This window comes from Aedes albopictus, chromosome 3, assembly GCF_035046485.1.
Source record: "Aedes albopictus strain Foshan chromosome 3, AalbF5, whole genome shotgun sequence".
NCBI lineage: Eukaryota > Metazoa > Arthropoda > Insecta > Diptera > Culicidae > Aedes > Aedes albopictus.
In genome coordinates this window covers 252,111,030-252,129,739 of record NC_085138.1, presented here as the reverse complement: position 1 = coordinate 252,129,739, position 18,710 = coordinate 252,111,030, and the positions used below count along the sequence as shown (strand labels likewise).

Genomic DNA, 18,710 nt, shown 5'->3' with positions numbered 1-18,710 from the left:
CTCAGTTTTCCACGACGCGCTACGGACGCCGCGTCGAGAGAGTGACGGCGGCGTCGGCTTCAAAATATTTTCTCTCTTTGTTTATGATTTTTCCGGCACTCTTAGAAATGTTCACACAAAGACTGAATGCAAAGATAAGTTTAGCGTAAGTAAAATTAATATATTTAAAAATATTAAACTAATGAGAAGATAAATTGGAAATAATAACAATTAGCGTACAGGTATTACCGTGTAGCTGCCCAGTTAGAATAGCACTATGACCATCCAACAGGGAATCCCAATCCAAGGTGACATAGGACCCTTGCTGAGAAATAAATGGTTGAGAAGGTTTGAAAGAATAATTGATGCTCGATTTTTAACAGGACCCGTAACGCGCGTAGATCACCCTTTTCCGTGATGCATCAGATAGGGTCTTGTACTATTTAAACAGGTGTACATATTTTGGGCACTTTTTGCTATAACTAAGTCAATTTCAAACCGAATGATTTGAATTTTTGTATTTACAGAGGTAGATACTGTACGTGCCTAACTCTATACAAAATTGCAAATCAATCGGTTTGAAATTGACATAGTTATAGCAGCAAGTGCTCAAAACAGGTACACCTGCCGAAATGGTACAATACCCTATATTTCTACTATAGTTATAACGTTATAACGAACTCTGGCGACATCCGGTTTGTTAAGCATTATCCGTCATATGCTTCAGAAGTGCACTTTTGTGTGAAACAACTCGTGCGTGATTGGGATGGAGATTTGAGCAACTGGCGCTCATTGCGACGTCGACAGCTCAAAGAAAACTTCCCACCACCACCCACTGTGGTGACGCTGCTGTCAAAATCCAGCTGATACAAAGTTTTGTGATGTTGTTGTAAACAATCAGTGCTTTACCGTAAAATCCTAAGAAATTTGAAGCATTATCATTAGTTAATTCATTACCGCTATCAGTGATTGAACCTCGTGCAATGGAGAAAATTAATTTGAATCTTTCGACGCGGACGAAAGTCAGCATCCTCGATAAACCGCTGAGCCGTGGAAAGGGGGAAGTTTCACTGAGCTGCTATGCGCTGCTCTTCTCCGAGGTGGTTCAGTATTCGCAAAGTCGAGTAAACACCATTCCAGATCTGCAGATTAAGTATGTTTTTGCTATATTTTGAAAACTATATTTGGAAGTGAATAAAACTTTTTTTTTGTTTCAGATTACACGATCTTGGGAAAGATGTTGGATGTAGAATAATCGATTTGTATTTTGTTAGGGAGCGTAACTCTAAGCGAGAAACTAAACTAATTAATATGCTGTTATTCATAAAGACGACGCTCTGGAAGGTAAATTTACTAAATTACACGTCATACAAAACAACATTGAAATTTTGACTATAATTATTGAGCTTATTGCAGCACTGCACTCCAAATTGGTATGTTGCAATCGTATTCAATGTTCAACTTCTCTCTGAGCTCATTTCTGTATCATTTGTATGGGAGCTCCTCTTTTGACGGACTTGGTGGTCTACTAGTAGGTGCCGCTTTAGATTCATATGCAAAGATCCTGAATTCCATCCTTGGCTCGTCCCTTTCCTCCTACTTTGTATCTTTCTGTATATTTACTTCCTACCTACATATACAACTCATGTATATTCTCATGTTCATAGCCATCGCTAGAACAGAAACGAGTTGAAAACTCCGTTAACCTGCCTTCCAACTTTCACAGCACCGTGTCAATCTATCATATGCAATCAAGCAAACTGTGCCGCATTATCATCAGAGTATTAAACACAAATCTTTCACCTTACGTCTGGCATCCACGCACCAATGTGTGAACCTCCTGTTTATCACATCCCACCCGCAATCCGACATCCGCATGAATTTGTACAGACGCAGAGGTATAATCGGTCTACTGTGGATACAAACGATTGCAAACATCACTTCCTTCCCCTTCCCCACATTGATGTATAAACCTGGCGTGGCAGACGCCATTGTCGCCTAAAAATAGAAGATCATCAACACTCACACACTGTAGATACCTGCTAGTCCCCGGCAGATATATTTCATTGGTTCCTTGTGTGAGTGTTGCTGTTCAGGCGATACTGGAGTAACATCTACGAGCGGTCAATCAAGCTCAAGCTCATTTGTATGGAAGCCCCTTTTTCCAGAAAGAGGAGGGGTCGCAAATTATCTTAAGAACCTTCCCCGGCCTTAAAAACTGCTACATGCAAATGTTTATAGGATCGTTACCCTAGAACTAACGCATAATAATGTGTGTAAACAGCTCCCTGAAAAGGGCACGCATTAAGCGTAAAGAAAGCCTTTAGCTCTTTACCACAGCGGGTCAAGTACAACAGAACGTCCTGAAGATTCAGGTTTCTGAAGGCAGTTTCACTTAATAAGTGTTTACCGAGTACTCCCAAGAGCCACCCCTAGAGATGGTTGAGTACAATACAATTTTGTTTGTCGACATGACCTCAGTTGGTGCTGAGTGGTCCAAGTTTCAATCTGAAGCTTCACCCAAGTCTTCGATACCGGAACAACTGGCTCAGGGTCAATGAAGTCATGTGCGAGCTAACTTATCAGTCATTTCATTTCCAGCGATGGAAGAATGACCAGTTACCCATACATAGTGAACAATGTTTGCTGAATTCAGCTCCTCGATTTGAGTTCGACATGCGATAACAAACTTCGGCCTAGAGTTGGCTGGAGCATGTGCTTCAATAGCAGCCTGGCTACTTTGGTCATTACTTGTTGCTGAAGTGCTGATTGCACTCCGCACACAAGATCCAAAATCTCGGTCGGAAAATGGAACAGTGTCTACCAAGTGTAGCCTTAGCTCGCGAGAGTAGACACCAGCACCTTCGAGAAGGGAGCCATCAGTGTAAGATTCAATGACGTCTGAAATACTTCTCTCCAGATAATCATGTGTCTTCCACTCCCGGGAAGGGAATTTCGTGGAAAATGCCCTGTATGGAAAATTATAAGCATCACTTGGAGCAAGAACAACTTTGTCCCAATTTACCGATAGTGGGAACATCGACATATGTGTTCACAAAAGCTTCTTCTAGTAAACCGAGTACCCACTTCAAGCGCTGCCGTGGGAGTTGGAGAGAACGATCCAGACATTGTCATTCAGCATATCCTTTGGAGATGGCCTAATTTTGATTTAATGATTTTCATACAAAATAGCGTTATGAAGGGGGGAAGGGGGGTCAAAAAATCTCGATTTTAGCGTTACGTAATAAATGGATGCTGCCAAAGGCCATATTGGCAACACCAACCCTCAGCTACCTGAAGGGGACTGTGCATCTGGTCGAAAAGGGTGCTGGCTGATGCACATATACATACCAGCTAACAATGTAACAATGTTAGGTAGTCGTCAGCAAAATCATAAGTAGGAAAACCGCTATTATTGAGTTGCCTCAATAAAGTATCTGCTACGAGATTCCAAAAAAGCAGTGACAAGACTCCCTCTTGGGGACATCCACAAACACTCAATTTCCTAATCGCTGATTGACGCAATGTCGAGAAGAGATGTCGATTTTTGAGCATTTGGTGAATCTAATTGGGAATCATTGGAGATATACCATGACTTCGTGCGGCTTCCAATATCGTATCCAAAGGCGCGTTGTCAAAGGCACGCTCGATATCTAAGAAAACATCCAAGCAACAAGTTCTGCTGAACGAATGCCTCTTCAATATTGTAAACTACCGTGTGTGAAAGAGTCACAGTGGACTTACAAGATTGGTAGGCATGTTGGTTCGCATGAAGCGGCACGTTGGCCAGATGAGCATCACGGATGTGATGATCTACAATGCGTTCTAATCATTTCAGAAGAAAAGAAGTCAAACTGATAGGCCTGAAACTCTTCGCTTCTTCATTCGACGCACGACCCACTTTTGGAATGAACTTTACAGTAATATCCCGCCAGGGGGAATATACCCTGTAGCAAAACTGTAAACAAGTTGTTTTTTTTTTCAAAACATGTTTGAAATACACAAATTCCTTCTGAAGCAAAATAGGATATATTTTCTATCTGTCCCAGGAGATTACAAAGGAGCAAAGCTATTAAGTGCCCATTCAATCGATTCTAAAGTTATGATACTCCGAGCCGAAGCTTAAGAATCATAACTACAAGAAAAGACATCAGGTTTATCCGAAGATGTAATATCCACACATTCGGGGAAGTGTGTACTGAATAAACATTCCAAAACTTCCTCATTAGAGGAAGTGAAATCACCATTTGGCAAACGAAGTTCGTTCACTTGAAAATCCTTTTGCAAGGATTTTGTTCAATCGACTGGCTTCACTCAGACTTGAAACATTTGTACAAAGGTTTTTCCAGCCGGATCGTTCAGCAGACCGAAGAGCTTTCTGGTAAGCCTTGCGAGCCGTTGGGTGTTGGACGGTTGCCTATATTAAGCAATGAGTATTCCAAAATAGTACAGATCTTGACTATTTAGGAATACTCACAGCCAACAATTAGCGGAAGGCCTTTTGAAGTGCAGTATTCGATAACCTGCTTGAAAGCATCCGTAGGGGATGGTCCATCATACAATAAATAAACCGAACAATAGACGTATTTCCTGTTAATATTGTCGTCGCGGTTGAAACCCCAAGATACCCCACACCCGACAATCGAATTTCCTCAAAATCCATACGTGAAACCGAACGTCGGACGTAGTGCGCTGGACAGCGGACGTGGCCCTCTATCCAGCGCACTGTGCCCGACGTACGTCCGACACACGGTTTAGAAGAAAAATCGAATTTCGCGTGTCGTAAATTCCGATTTTCAACTACACGAACAATAATTACAACGGATACATCAGTTGTGACAACACATAACATCTCTGGTGATTAATTCAGAGATGAGTGTAGCAACCAACGATTGCGTTGTTGACAAGCACACAGGCTCGAGGCATGACACGCGGGTTCGCCATTTCATTCTTAATGAAAGTAGCAAACACCGGGTTCGCAAGGTTTCCTAGACTGAAATTCCCCTCACGAAAGCAATGTTCTTGGACTGAGGGCACTTGGGCAGTACTATTTTGCATAAGTCTGCAAAGATTGATCGTTGCTGTTCTTTTATGCTGAAGATTGATCTGAGCTATCCTAACCGTAGCCACAACTCAAAGTAGGCGGAATCACTGTAATGCGAAACCATACAGGTGAAAACGTTAACTAATTAACATTATCTTCATAATCCCGCCCTTATTTAGCCTCAAGTTTGAGACTATCATATTTGTAAAAAAAATCCTAATTAAACTCGTATACATTACATGTCAAAGAACCCGACCATAAAAGTATTGCTTATTGATTCCAATTGCGTCATTTTCTCTCTTTGCAGACTTTGTTCGGAAAGGATGCGGACAAACTGGAGCATGCAACCGATGACGAGTGCACGTACTATATCATCGAGAAGGAGCCACTGGTTAATAAATTTATCAGCGTTCCGAAAGATAAGGGTTCGCTGAATTGTGCCGTCTTCGTGGCCGGCATCATTCAGGCGGTACTATCAAACTGTGGCTTTGTAAGTAGCGCTGCTTTCCCCACTATTTTATTCGTTTCCTTTTTATTGTGGCATTATTAATGGGTAACCTATGAGTAACGTATACTACAAGATGAAGGGATGAAAGTTGAACGGACAGTGTCAGCTACAACACGTGCAATCCGGTTGTAGCTTGATATGGAAGGTTCCGACGAATTGTTGAATGCGCCATCGTTAAAATATGCCAGACACCATTGCATTGAGTGCGCCATCGTCCAGTGGAATCTACGCTTCAGTAGAATCTAGGCGTTAAAGTTCACGTCACTGACAGTGCGATCAACCGTACGTGAGATTCAGGTTAATTGCAATTTTAACTGGAGTATCATGTGAACTGTTTGGAATACTTTTTTGTATCAGAAATTCTTCCATCACTTTTACTTATGCAAATGCAGAACTTGAGGGTAATTATTGTCGGGCCGCCACCAAACCGGACTTCGCATAATCAAGTCGCGACGCGACCCAACTCGCGACGTTTTTTAGTCATGTCAAAAGTAGTGCGCATCCTTCCCGTTATTGTCAGCAACACAGCGCACTAGTTGCGAAACAGTTGCGACACTTGTGGACCAAGAAAATGGCAATTTTTGATTGAATGTCGGTCTTGATTCCAACCGGATAGACAATACATAGACTAATTTACCAATAATTATTATCTATTAAGTTTGCATGTAGGTAAAATTGCAAGATTCCTGGAATAGTGTTGACAGGTCCTTCCCACGACTTTGAACGACTATTTCTATGTCAAGAAAACGTTTCCAAAAAAAAAGCTTGAACAAAAAAAACTGGCCAAATTTTTCGAAATCAGCGAAATAAAAAACTGAGTTGTAAATCAACAGTATTTTGATTGTTTATCAATAGTTTCACTATTGAAACAAGTAGTTGGGTGTTGGATTTACCAAATAAGATTGCAAATATATTCTAAAAACTATTGTATACAGTGTACGCAGAATATGACACCGCAAGCGAAAAATAGGCAACAAAGAAGGCACGGCAACAACGCTTTGTTTTTTCGTTAACAGATAATGACAAAATCGCTCCCGAGTTTGTTCACAACAAAAACGGTACCTAGTAATATTTGTCTCGTTCTATGCACATCATGATTTTCACATTGTTTTACAACTGAAACTCTACTCTGAGGTTTTCAAGCGTCTTAATTGCTCCAAATGATTATGAATTCGATGATGTGGGTCGAAAATTTCAGCAGAAAATCCGGAATATCGGCACACACTCGGCAAGCGATGTTTGTTTTATTTCTCTCGTCGCCTGACATGCGTTTGTTACGGAGCGCCTTTGTTACCAACATGCACCGCTTAGGACAAAGCGTTTGTTTTTTTTTTGCGTGATCCGTTTTTCGTACCCTGATTGTATATCATATTCATCTAATTGCGTTTGCCGAGAGTTCGTCGAAAATCGATTGTGCTCTAGAGCAACCATGAGAAGTAGAGGGTTAAAAATCATGCTTGCTCGTACCCTGATTTTTAAAATGTCTATTCAAATATAGATATTGTAGGGATTGAGAGGGATACCGAGAAAAGGATAAATAGGGCATATAGCATTAGCAGTGCATCTTTGCTGCTAATTATGAATTCCTCCGAGAGGGTTAGCCATAATAAAAAAAAGCGAATTTCCCCGAGAGGGAAAGCTGACGGTTACCACCAGTGGTAAATTCCCCTGAGAGGGTAAACCATAGTAAAAAATGAATTACTCCGAGAGGGTAGGCTGATGATCATAAAAATAATGATGAGATATGATGAGAGATAAGAGGAGAGGTGAGAGATTATAAAGGAGAGATGATAGATGAGAGATTATAGATGAGAGGTATCTTATCCCATATGAGATGATGATGAAAGATAAGAGATGAGAGATGATGATCAAAGATTAGAGAAGAGAGATAAGAGAAAAAATGAGACACGATGGTGATGAAAGAAGAGAGGTGAAGGATGCGAGATGTGAGATGAGAGATTAGAGATGACAAAAACGAGAGGTAAGAGATGAGAGACGATGATGACGAGAGATGAGAGATGAGATCGGCATTACTGTGCTAAAGGTTAAAAACAGATGTGAAAATGTATTGGAAAATGTAATAAGTGGCAATGACGGTGGTTGGAAATGAGGATGATTACGATGGTGATGATTGATAATGATAGATGAGAGATGAAGGATAAGAGATGAAAAATGAGAGATAAAGGATGGGAGATTAGAGATGAGAGGTGACAGATGAGAAACGAAAGATGAAAAAAATGGTAAATGAGAGTTGATGATGATAAAAGATGCCGATGATGATGAGAGATGAGAAATGAGATATTACAAATGAAAGATGATAAATAAGAGATGAAAGATGAAATATGATAGATGAAAGATGGTAGATGGGAGATGAGAAATGAAAGATGATATTGATGAGAGATGAAAGTTGAGAGATAAGCTAGGAGATAAGAGACAAGAAATGATGCTGATGAGCGATGCTGATGATGAAAGATGAGAGATGGTCATGAGCGATGAGAGGAAGGAGATAAAAGACAAGAAAAAAGAGATGATAGACGATAATAATGAGAGATCAGAGATTGTCATGACTACCACAGTTAAAAAATAAGGTAGTAAGTGACAAAGGAGGTGTTTGAAAATGAGGATGATTGTGATGGTGATGATTTATATCGTCTGTAAATCGAAGGCAATTATAAGTTGCAGTACAATACAGTGAATGAAAGATAAGAGATGATGATCAAATATTAGAGAAAAGAGATAAGAAAAAAATGAGACACGATGATGATAAAAGAAGTGAAATGTAGGATGAGAAATGAAAGATGAGAGATATAAGATGGAAGATAAGAGATGATGATGAAAAGAGACGATGATGATAGTGACGAGAGATGTAAGATTAAAGGTGACAGATGATAGATAAGTCGTGAGAGATGAGAGATATTTGTGATGAGAGATGAGAAATGAAATATGAGGGACGAAATATGAGATGAAAGATGGTAGATGAGAGATGAGAAATGAAAGATGATGTAGATGAGAGATAAGAGATGCGAGATAAGTTAAGAGATGATGCTGATGATGAAAGACGAGAGATGGTGATGAGCGATGAGAGTTAAGAAAGAAGAGATGATAGGCGATGAGATATGAAAGATTGGCATGACTGTGGTAAAGGTAAAAAAAACGTAGTCAATTGACAAAGAAGGTGGTTGAAAATGAGGATGATGGTGATGGTGGTGATTGATAATATGTATTGTTTTTAGAACGAAGGCAATTATAAGTTGTGACAACGAAACAGTAACGCATAATACCGTAACTTTGTGCCATTGCATTGTTTTTTTATTTTATTTTATTTTATTGATGCACAAGGGGGTCATAGGGCCAAGTCTCCAATGCAAGTCCGAGAACTTGCATTGTCCATAATACACCTTTGAATTTGGGAGTAGGCATAGCAACCTCTTTAGCTCTGCGGCTTTTAAGTTTTGCGTGGCCTTAAGGATTGGGAAAGGTGGGAAATTGATGTGATGTATTGAGCTGTAAGAGAATGTGTTGTTAGTTAAATGGTCAACGTAATTTACCTTTGGGTCGCTTGTTTGGGGTAAGCGTTTTGAACATACATACTGGTTTTGCTGGGTTGCTCTTTCCTATTTTCGTTCGATCGTGTTGTTTTTGTGGTAGGTAGTTGTGATTAAATTTTGGTTATGTTCTTGGAATGCTGCTTCGTCCTCATCGCCATCTCCATCGAAATACGATAAGCCTATGTCATTTGCTGCCTGCGGTCTCTAGCAAATCGTCTTCGTAGTCCAACTTCACCATCTCCTGCTACAATCGCTTCGTCGCTTTCTTAAATTCGGCTGTTATTACCAATGTCCTTCCAATTCCAACGAACATCCGTCCATATCTACCTCTTGTCTACCGCTGGATTTCCACGTGAAATAAGGTCTTTCAACTTTTTCCCGGGATTTTGTAGATTAGTGCTTTATGCATGCTTCCTTTCCTGAGACTTCGGAGCACGTCCTAGACATGGCTGAGTACAAACAATGCTCATCTTCAGCGATATTTTTAACCAGCATCTCACCACCGTCGTACTGCATTACTTCCATTTTTCACTGCTATCCCTGCTTACTGCTATCACTCATGATACTCAGATACATGAAAATATAAAAGAAATGTTAGTAGCGCTTTTAGTGATACTTTCACGACGGCCATTCAGAATGGTTCAACGGATGCAGATGCGAAGATCATCCCTGCTGACTAGCAGCGTTCATGAAACTCAGTTGAAGATGAAACTTAAAATATACGAACACGAAGAGCAACAAATAGACGAACGCGAATATTCTAAAAAAAAGAATGATCTTCCATCCGATCTTCAAGTGATCCTCACAAGCAGCATCTTTCGTTCAGGCACTTTTGAATGTCCGTATGCAACTTGTTCTCACATGAAATCTGCCTCGACCAAGTTGGCAGAACGCGCCCATACCCCTTTCTGAACCGAAGGGCAGGGACTTAGTGCCATTGCATTGTTTTTGCATTGAAAAACTCCTCAAAAGTTGCCAACTTACCAGAAAAGTATTATTGGAAATGATTCATGTATTATTTAATTTATGGTCATCGCAAGTGTTATGATACTCTAATAGTATTGAATAATGTCAATTTTTCAATTTCAATCATCGAATCATAGAACTATTATTGCTTTTGTAGTAATCATTCCACGGATGGACGTCTTATAATATGAACGATAGCAGTTATTGTAAATTTCTATGCGGGGGATAAGGACGGAGGCTTCTTGACGGACGGACCTGAGGTGATCGAAAGGTGGAAGCAGCACTTCGATCAGCACCTGAATGGCGTGGAGAATGTAGGCACGAGAGACCACGGCAACGGAGGAAACGACGACGCCAGTGAAGCGGAGGATGGAAATGAACCAATTCCCACGCTGAGGGAAGTTAAGGATGCCATTCATCAGCTCAAAACCAACAAAGAAGCTGGTGAGGATGCTATCGCAGCTGATCTCATCAAGATGGGCCCAGAAAAGTTGGCCACCTGTCTGCACCGGTTAATACATAGTCAGGATCTGAAAAACCGAACAGCTACCGGGGGAGTGGACGGAAGGGGTAATCTGCCCTATTCACGAGAGAGGCGACCATTCAGAATGAGAGAACTTCAGAGCAATCACTATTTTAAATGATGCCTACAAAGTGCTAACCCAGATCATCTTCCGTCGCCCATCACCTAAAACGAATGAGTTATTGGGAAGTTATCAAGCCGCCTTCATCGATGGCCGGTCGACAGCGGACCTAATCTTTACCGTACGGCAAATCCTCCAGAAATGCCATGAATACCAGGTCCTTACGCTTCACCTGTTCATGGACTTCAAAGCGACATACGACAGTATCGACCGCACAGAGCTATGGAGAATCATGGACGAAAACGGCTTTTTTGGGAAGCTGACTAGACTGATTAAAGCAACGATGGACGGTGTGCAAAACTGCGTAAGGGTTCCGAGTGAACTATCCAGTTCATTCGAATCTCGCCGGGGACTGCTACAAGCTGACGGACTGTCATGCCTATACTCCTCAACATCGCTCAGGAAGGTGTGTGAAGTCATTTGGCATAAGGTCACTTGGCATAACGGTCATATTTGGCAAAACGGACACTTGGCATAATAAAGAAGGGTGCATTTCTGTTATCCCAATGTTATGTTTTCCATATACCGTATTGATTTCATTTGATATTTCCGAAGAAAAATTTCAACGGAAAATCCAATAACAGTTATATTGCCAAACTAATGGAAATTTACCATTGGATATGTGATTTATTTTTTCAGTGTAGGAATCACAGCAAACATTCGACCTATTTAAATCGAACGCCAGAGTTTTAACTTAGGTATGCACATTTTTTTCGAAGACAGTTTACTTAAAAATTTGAATTCTTATGATATTCACTTCAAAAGTACTTTATTGTTGGGCCAAGCTGAGAAACAAGCTCATGGCGACGCTTGATAAACGAACTTTGAATTTCCTCAGTTTTGTTTATTTTTTGGTTACTAAATATGTATTCTCATTCGTTACAGACCTGTCAAGTATCGGCTCACTGGCACAAAGGAACCACCTACATGGTCAAATTCGAAGATCACGTTATCAGCCGAGACAAACAGTTGGAGGAAAAATAAACAATTTATTACATTACCATTTAATCGGATTGCGTTTTTTCGTACTTATTCCCTCCGGCAGCCGAAATTCACTCTCTGTCTAACGAAAGAAACATATGTTGTCTCCATTTAGATAAACTTGAACCGACGATCCTTGTAGGCCACCTGTCCGGTGCGGTACTCCTTTTCCCGAGCATCGCGTTCCCTCTTCATCATTATAGCGTAAGCCACGATCGGGATAACGGTGGTCAGCATGCCAATCTTCAGCGTGCGTCCCGTGGGCTTGAAGTGCTCGAAGTGATTGACTCGCATGGCTTGGAAGCGCGCCAACCCGGTATCAAACTATGGCGGTAACAGGATAAAAATCATCAAGTAAGTTTTGTTTTGAAGGGAAGCCTCCTCGACTCGATGACATAACACACCATCGGAGGCATAAAAAGTAGGAACCACAAACTTACCACACCACCGCTTTCGCCGTGCAAATGGGCGTGCGGGTTGGTAATCGTTCGCCAGTACTCGGTGCGAATGGCTGCCCGGCGGGCCGCCTTTTCCTGCTGGATCTGCTCCGGTGTGGCCATCACGGAATAAAACTGTTCCTCCGATTCCGATCGAGTCAGACGTGCGTTGCTTTTTGCTGTGCGGCTGCTGTTCGAGGAATACTTTTTTGACAGTTCTCGCGCGAGTTGCTCAAAATGTTTCTGACATCTTTTTGACATTACGCGACCGAGAGCTGGGGGTACTTTTGTTTTTATTATTATTCGGTCTGGTTCATTAAACAAAGAAAAAACGTAAAAAATTCCGTACAACATAAACAAAATGAGTTTTCGGGACAAACTTCTCAAAAATTTAGAAAAAGTCAATGAAAATGGTAAATTTTAGTACATAAGCGTAGAACAAGTGTAATACCAAATAGTTCCCGTTAGTTTCAGGTGTTCGTCAACAGCATCCATCTAAAACGGATGATGAAATCGAAGACATCTTATTCCAACAACACCAGAAGGCAATCAATTCCAGCGAAAAGTTGAAAAGGATGATAGAGCAGTCCAAAAACTCCGAGTCGTATCGCTTCATTCCGCAGTTTCATTTCGAGCTGCCGAAGAACACCGATGGGCTGGCCCAGAAGCTCCGAGAAGAGGCCAGGACCCTGTTCCTGCAGAAGCGCAGCAAAGAGTTGCTGGACAACAACGAGCTAAAGCTGCTGTGGAGTCTGCTGGAGAAGCACCATTCTCCGCCGCTGATGGGCGAAGAGCAGTACATCAACTACGACAACTACTGCAAAGTGGCCGCGATTGCGGGGGATAAGTTCCGGAAGTATTTGACGGCTTCGACCTTCGCCCGACTGCTGGTGTCCAGTACCTATCCAGGGAAAATCAGCGTGATGTCACTTTTCAATTATGCCATGCGGAAGGTGTGGCTGCAGCAAACAAGGATCGGATTATCGCTGTACGACTACACCGGCCAAGGCTATCTGAACGAGTCGGATTTGGAGTCGTACATTCTGGAGCTGATACCGACCTTCCCGCAGCTGGAAGGGCTGGAGAAATCCTTCCACAGCTTCTACGTTTGCACGACGGTGAGGAAGTTCTTTTTCTTTCTGGATCCACTGCGGACGGGACGAATTCGGATACGGGACATACTGACGTGTAGCTTCCTGGACGATTTGCTGGAACTGCGAGACGAGGAGATTCCCAAGGATGCCCAGGAGATGAACTGGTTCTCTGCACCGTCGGCCCTGAGCGTCTACGGTCACTATCTGAACCTGGACAAGGACCACAACGGAATGCTCAGCAAGAAGGAACTGATCGGCTACGGGTCGGGAACGCTGACTCCCATCTTTCTGGACCGCGTATTCGCCGAGTGTTTGACCTACGACGGCGAGATGGACTACAAGACCTATCTGGACTTTGTGCTTGCACTGGAAAATCGTTCCGAGCCGCAAAGTTTACACTATCTGTTCCGCATCCTGGACGTGGAGCACAAAGGCTACCTCACCGCATTCACCCTCAACTACTTTTTCAAAGGTATCCAAGACGAGATATCTGCCCACCGTGCGGAACCGGTCAACTTTGCCGACGTGAAGGACGAAATTTTCGACATGGTCAAACCGGCGGATCCCAGCCGTATGACCCTGAAGGATCTGATTAACAGCGGCCACGGAGAAACGGTCGTCTCCATACTGATCGAGTTCCACAAATTTTGGGCCTACGAGAACCGGGAAGTGATGGTGACCGACTCACAAACACCGAACACCGATGAAACTCACAACTTATGATATCAGGGGCAACAGCCGACGGCAGCTGTTGCTGCTGCTGTGGACGAAATCGTGACGGCGTTTTGAATTATTCAGTTTCGACTGGAAACTTTTTCACCTAAGCGCTTAGAGAATGCTACATTCCGCGTATTTTAAACTGTATCTTTCTACTATTTGCACTTGACTGAATAAACTACCTATGAGATTTCTTTTCTATTAAAGAAAAACTAAAATTCCATTTTGCAACAGATGGTACTTTTTTTCATAGTGATTACGGCGGTAGCACACTGTGCTTATGTTCTAACACCGCACCCTTTCCCTACGTTTGCTTCTATGAGCCTCTATTTTTGTTTCAACACACAGAAGTACGTAGGCATATCGTTGGCCTGCGTTGAACAAAAATAGTTTTAATAAAAGTTTCCCCTTTTTCTTTTTGTCAATTGTTTTTTTTTTTGTGTGGTCCATGTATTTAGTTAGGTTCTTGTCAATTTGTCAGTTATTCGAAGTAGATCTCTAATATGTAGTCAATAAGTCAATTAAGTCATTCTGATCTGTTCTAATATAGCAGCTTTAATCTTTGCTTTATTGAAGTGCAGTTTTATTGGAAATATGCTGAATATCGTTATTAAAAAGAGACGTCTGGAACTGTGTCCTGCTAGTTGTTCCGTCATGCACATACGTCATGTCTTAATAATGCCTAGGAGATTAACGAAAACACGTGTGTTCGGTCAGATGTCCATTGCGTAGAAAGTCAAGGAAAATAGGTTTCTTTATTGTCAGTTGTTAGGGTATGTGGATCATTCCTTGGCCTAATTTGCAAACTGCCTTGACAATTTTGACCATAACTCATGAATTAGTAGCTCTAGAAATAATATGTTGACCCTATTACGCACTCTAGGCAATGCATGTTTCACCAATTGGAAGTAAACTAACGTAAATATTCAAGAATTTACTTAACTATGTTGAAAAGATTCAATGTGATGGTATGCAACGTTGGTCTATGGTACAAAAATTGGCCTATTAGTGGATACAACGTTGGCCTATTGCTTTCCATGCACTAGAACCACTTATTATCTCATTTTTTCAATATTTCTGCTAAGGTATTATCTCTGTTTGTTCACCAATCATACTTTCAAATTACATTTTCGGAGCCAAATTTTCAAAAAACTATAAATAAATCACTTATACTAAAGTTCTTTCTTTTTTAGTAACGAAAACAATGCAACCCGATAATTGTGTTATATTTTTACAGTCACCGCACACAAAATCTATTTTTCTGTTCGTTCTTTCTGGTTCTTACGCAAGCAATGTTGTTGGCGTCACTTTATCGGTGTTTTTGATGTCACTTTACTGATGGGCCAAGATTTGGGTACATAGTGAAAAAAATGTCCTCAATGTTTGGCCCACATGTAATTTGTAAAATAGTTATTATTCGTTAAAAACAAACATACAAATTCAAACTAGCATCTTTGACCGTCGCATCAAATGTTCAGTTATTTAAAAGGCAATTCGAAATATTCCAGAATCATGCCATTTATGATCATGTGTATAGACTACCCACTAAGCCGAAGAATCATGGCGTCTACAAAAGCTAAACAAAGTGACATTTTCATACAATTTTAATACTCCATAGTGCTAAAATTGAAACGAAATGTTACAGTTGTTTGGCGCAAAGCTTTTCCGATATCCAGTTCGGCATGTTTGTTTGAGTTTTTAATTAACGCTAAGATAGGCCGAACGAGGGGACTATGCCAACGAAGCATCCCGATACCCTATGTAAGCCTCGCTTAAAGCTCTTCCCGTGAGAACCCTGCCATCTGTACACCAACTAATCCGTATCTTCGTACACAGCTAAATACTATCCTGTCAACCGGCGAAAAGCCTATGGATGGGTAAATATTAAAAAAAAAGAATAATAATGCTTTAGCGCGTTGTTTTCTATCGACCACTATTTTAGTCTAGTCCCAACTGCAAGCTTTTTTCCAATCTTATCGTCAATTGTCTCAGATACCCCACGCAATTGATGAGTAGTGAGTTCAATGCAGAGATCCCCCCCCCCCCTCACACTCCCAAATTGTGGTAGGCCCCCGCTAAACCTGCAAACCAGACCCACCCCCAGCCAAAAGCTTTAGCAGATGTGGACAAACCGGTGCTCAACGTGCTCTCCCATCGTGGAAACATCAAATATGTGGACTGTACAACAATAGTAGTTTTAATGAAATGAATACTAAGGCCGACACTCGAAGTGACGAACTTTACATTGCTAGTTGAGTAAATACACGAAAGATGGGTAACAACAAATGTGCACAAACAGATGCATAACAATATGCATGTAAAAAAAGGCCGCAACTATCCATGGTGAATTTAAAATAATGACAACGTAAATATAATGGAACAGACTCACCGAATTTAGCTCCAAAATGCCCTCTAGCCGATGGTATTGTTCACTCTATGCAGCCACGCATTGTACAAAATGAACCTGAAATGACAAGAAGATAGTGGGCCGCCAAACTCCACAAAATGACGGCCCGCAAATTTTAGTATTCTGTTTATAGCATTGTTGAGCATCATAGAGAGCATAATTTATATTCAGTTTTAAATATAGTTTCTTGTTACTATGCTAAGAAATAGAGAGATTCAAAAGTTTTTTTTTCTACCTGCACCAGCGAACTTCTTGAGTGAACAGCATTCAACATCTAAAATTTAGATTCTAAATAGGCTCCTAAAGGCCTATCTAAATTTCTGCATAATTCGATCAAGCATTGATTAAAACGACATGTTTACTCATTTTTTAAGTATTCCTATTAGGTAAAGCCCATAAAATATATTTTCAAAAAATTTAATAATTTTTGCAACACTCCTTGTTTAGCACTCAATTTTGGGTAAATTTTGTTTACCGTGTATGCCAAACAGGAACATTTGTTGTCAAAAGTGAGCCAATGTGGTGTCTTTTGCAACCCGCCGTTTCACTTTTGTTATGTCAAGGTTGACCTCGAATGTCAAACAAGACCTGCACGGAACCGCCAAACTACCCAAAATTGAGTTCTTTTGACGCAACCCCATAGTTCGGCCCAATAAGCCAAATTTGAGTAAATCGATTAAACTCACACTAGGTAAATCGCCTTCACCTCCAGCAAAAACATTTACTTAAGAGTAGGTAAATTCAACCCAAGACCCCCCCTCATTCAACCCAAATTTGAGTAAACCTGCATTTACCCAAAATTGGCTTATTGGGCTCAAGGACCCCCGTTAGGTAGATGCATCTCTGTTTGTTTTTGACAACATCGGTGAGGGAAAGAGGGAAAACAACCTAATTTTGGGTAACTAGTTTATTCGATATACTCAGCTTTGAGTAAAATCGACCCAAAAATTAGGTAGTTTGATTTCTCCGTGTGCTCATCATTATTTTATTTTCGAGTTTATCAACTATTCTGTTACTGTTTAAGTTCGGAAAAATTACCATTGAGATCAGAAAACCATGCTCTTTCGTGTTATGCACCAAAAGCGGGAAAATATTTTTCATTTTAGGACCCTATTGTTCATTCACTAATGCGATTTTCTTATCACCCTGCCCTGTCTTAACTAGAAGATATAAGTAATGCAGAGACATCCCACATGCACTCTTGCATTACATAATAAGGTTGGACCCTGCTGCAATCAATGTCGTTATGCTATCCACTCCTGAGTTTATAGTTGCTATAAAAATAATTTCGAAGAAGTGAAAAAGAATAGTACGATTGTACTTGTTAATAAAATGCTGCTACTATTACTATTACTACTACTCCTACTACTACTACTAACTACTACTATCAAAAGTGCAATGAGTGATCGTTGGCTTCCCAGTCTTGTTAGTAGTTAGAGGATTAGTATAGACTGGTAATAAGCACTGTCGGTCCCCCCAGCACTGCGCGTAATCAACTGTTGTTAGATCATGCGACAGCGATTAAGCGTATGCTGGAGGCATGACAAATCAAGCGTTTAAATTAAAGTCAATAAAGCAATGGTATGATTATTCAGATTCTATTTTAGTTTAATTTTGTAAAGAAATGCTTTAATTCAAAACCTAGTTACTTTCAAATACTATTCCATTTACTATTTCACTAATTTTCGTTACTATATTTAATTTAGTTAATCTATAATTATAAAAGACTAAAATTGAAATTATTTAAACACATTTTCACTATATGACGACGCTTGATAAGCCATCGTCAAACCCATCACTCTTGGACAGGGCATTTTGCAACAGATGGTACTACTATCAAAAGAGACGAACCAGCCAAGGGCTGAAAGTCTCTTAAATAAAGACAAATCAATCAATCAATTACTATCAAAAGCTAGGTATGAACTTCAAGCGAAATATTTAGGTTCGTTCCACGGATTTCCACGGTTCCAATTTCCCACGCATTGAGATAGGCCACAAATGTCTTGCGTTATGCCATTGCCATAACTCCAGGATGCATCATGTGGAAAGGTCGGGTCCTAAGAGTGCCTCCAACGACACAGATAACCGAAAAGAAGCGGTTCTTTGCGTCCTTGGAAGGATTACCCGCTATCCAGCTAAATGAAGCATTGAAAGTCTCGGGTTTTCGTCATCTCAGAGGTCTGCTCGCAAGAGCGTGAAATTGCAGCTACAACGAATGGTTGGAGAGGAAAGAATCTACGAAGAGCAACAAGCAAAACGACGATGGATAGCAGAGCAGCTAGAAGTGGAGCAAGGTTTGGTCAGGCCAGAATTTGCTTTGATAAGTAGTATGATCTTAAGAATGCTCCTTTGAAAACCTTTTGATGCCGTGATGCCGCGAAAAGC

General features: G+C 40.9%; 3 protein-coding genes across 4 annotated transcripts; 2 read left to right on the top strand and 1 right to left on the bottom strand.

The window, feature by feature from the left end:
- Positions 1-826: 826 nt before the first annotated feature.
- LOC134291864 (trafficking protein particle complex subunit 5) lies at positions 827-11,697 on the top strand. The gene is made up of 4 exons (XM_062860205.1): positions 827-1,132; positions 1,197-1,323; positions 5,331-5,513; positions 11,575-11,697. Exons 1-4 carry the CDS (start codon positions 963-965, stop codon positions 11,671-11,673), a joined length of 579 nt encoding a protein of 192 aa, XP_062716189.1. The 5' UTR covers positions 827-962; the 3' UTR covers positions 11,674-11,697.
- LOC134291865 (uncharacterized) lies at positions 11,659-12,315 on the bottom strand. The gene is made up of 2 exons (XM_062860206.1): positions 12,111-12,315; positions 11,659-11,994 (listed from the first exon to the last, which is right to left on the bottom strand). The coding sequence occupies exons 1-2, from the start codon at positions 12,228-12,230 to the stop codon at positions 11,782-11,784; spliced, it is 333 nt and encodes a 110-aa protein (XP_062716190.1). The 5' UTR covers positions 12,231-12,315; the 3' UTR covers positions 11,659-11,781.
- A 55-nt stretch (positions 12,316-12,370) lies between these two features.
- On the top strand, positions 12,371-14,149 carry LOC134291862 (serine/threonine-protein phosphatase 2A regulatory subunit B'' subunit gamma-like). Of its 2 annotated transcripts, none has more exons than XM_062860201.1 (2): positions 12,371-12,520; positions 12,582-14,149. In XM_062860201.1, exons 1-2 carry the CDS (start codon positions 12,469-12,471, stop codon positions 13,922-13,924), a joined length of 1,395 nt encoding a protein of 464 aa, XP_062716185.1. In that variant the 5' UTR covers positions 12,371-12,468; the 3' UTR covers positions 13,925-14,149. The 2 variants fall into 2 exon arrangements, with proteins under 2 accessions (XP_062716185.1, XP_062716184.1); XM_062860200.1 differs by having other exon boundaries at positions 12,454-12,520; positions 12,576-14,149.
- The last annotated feature ends 4,561 nt before the right edge of the window (positions 14,150-18,710 follow it).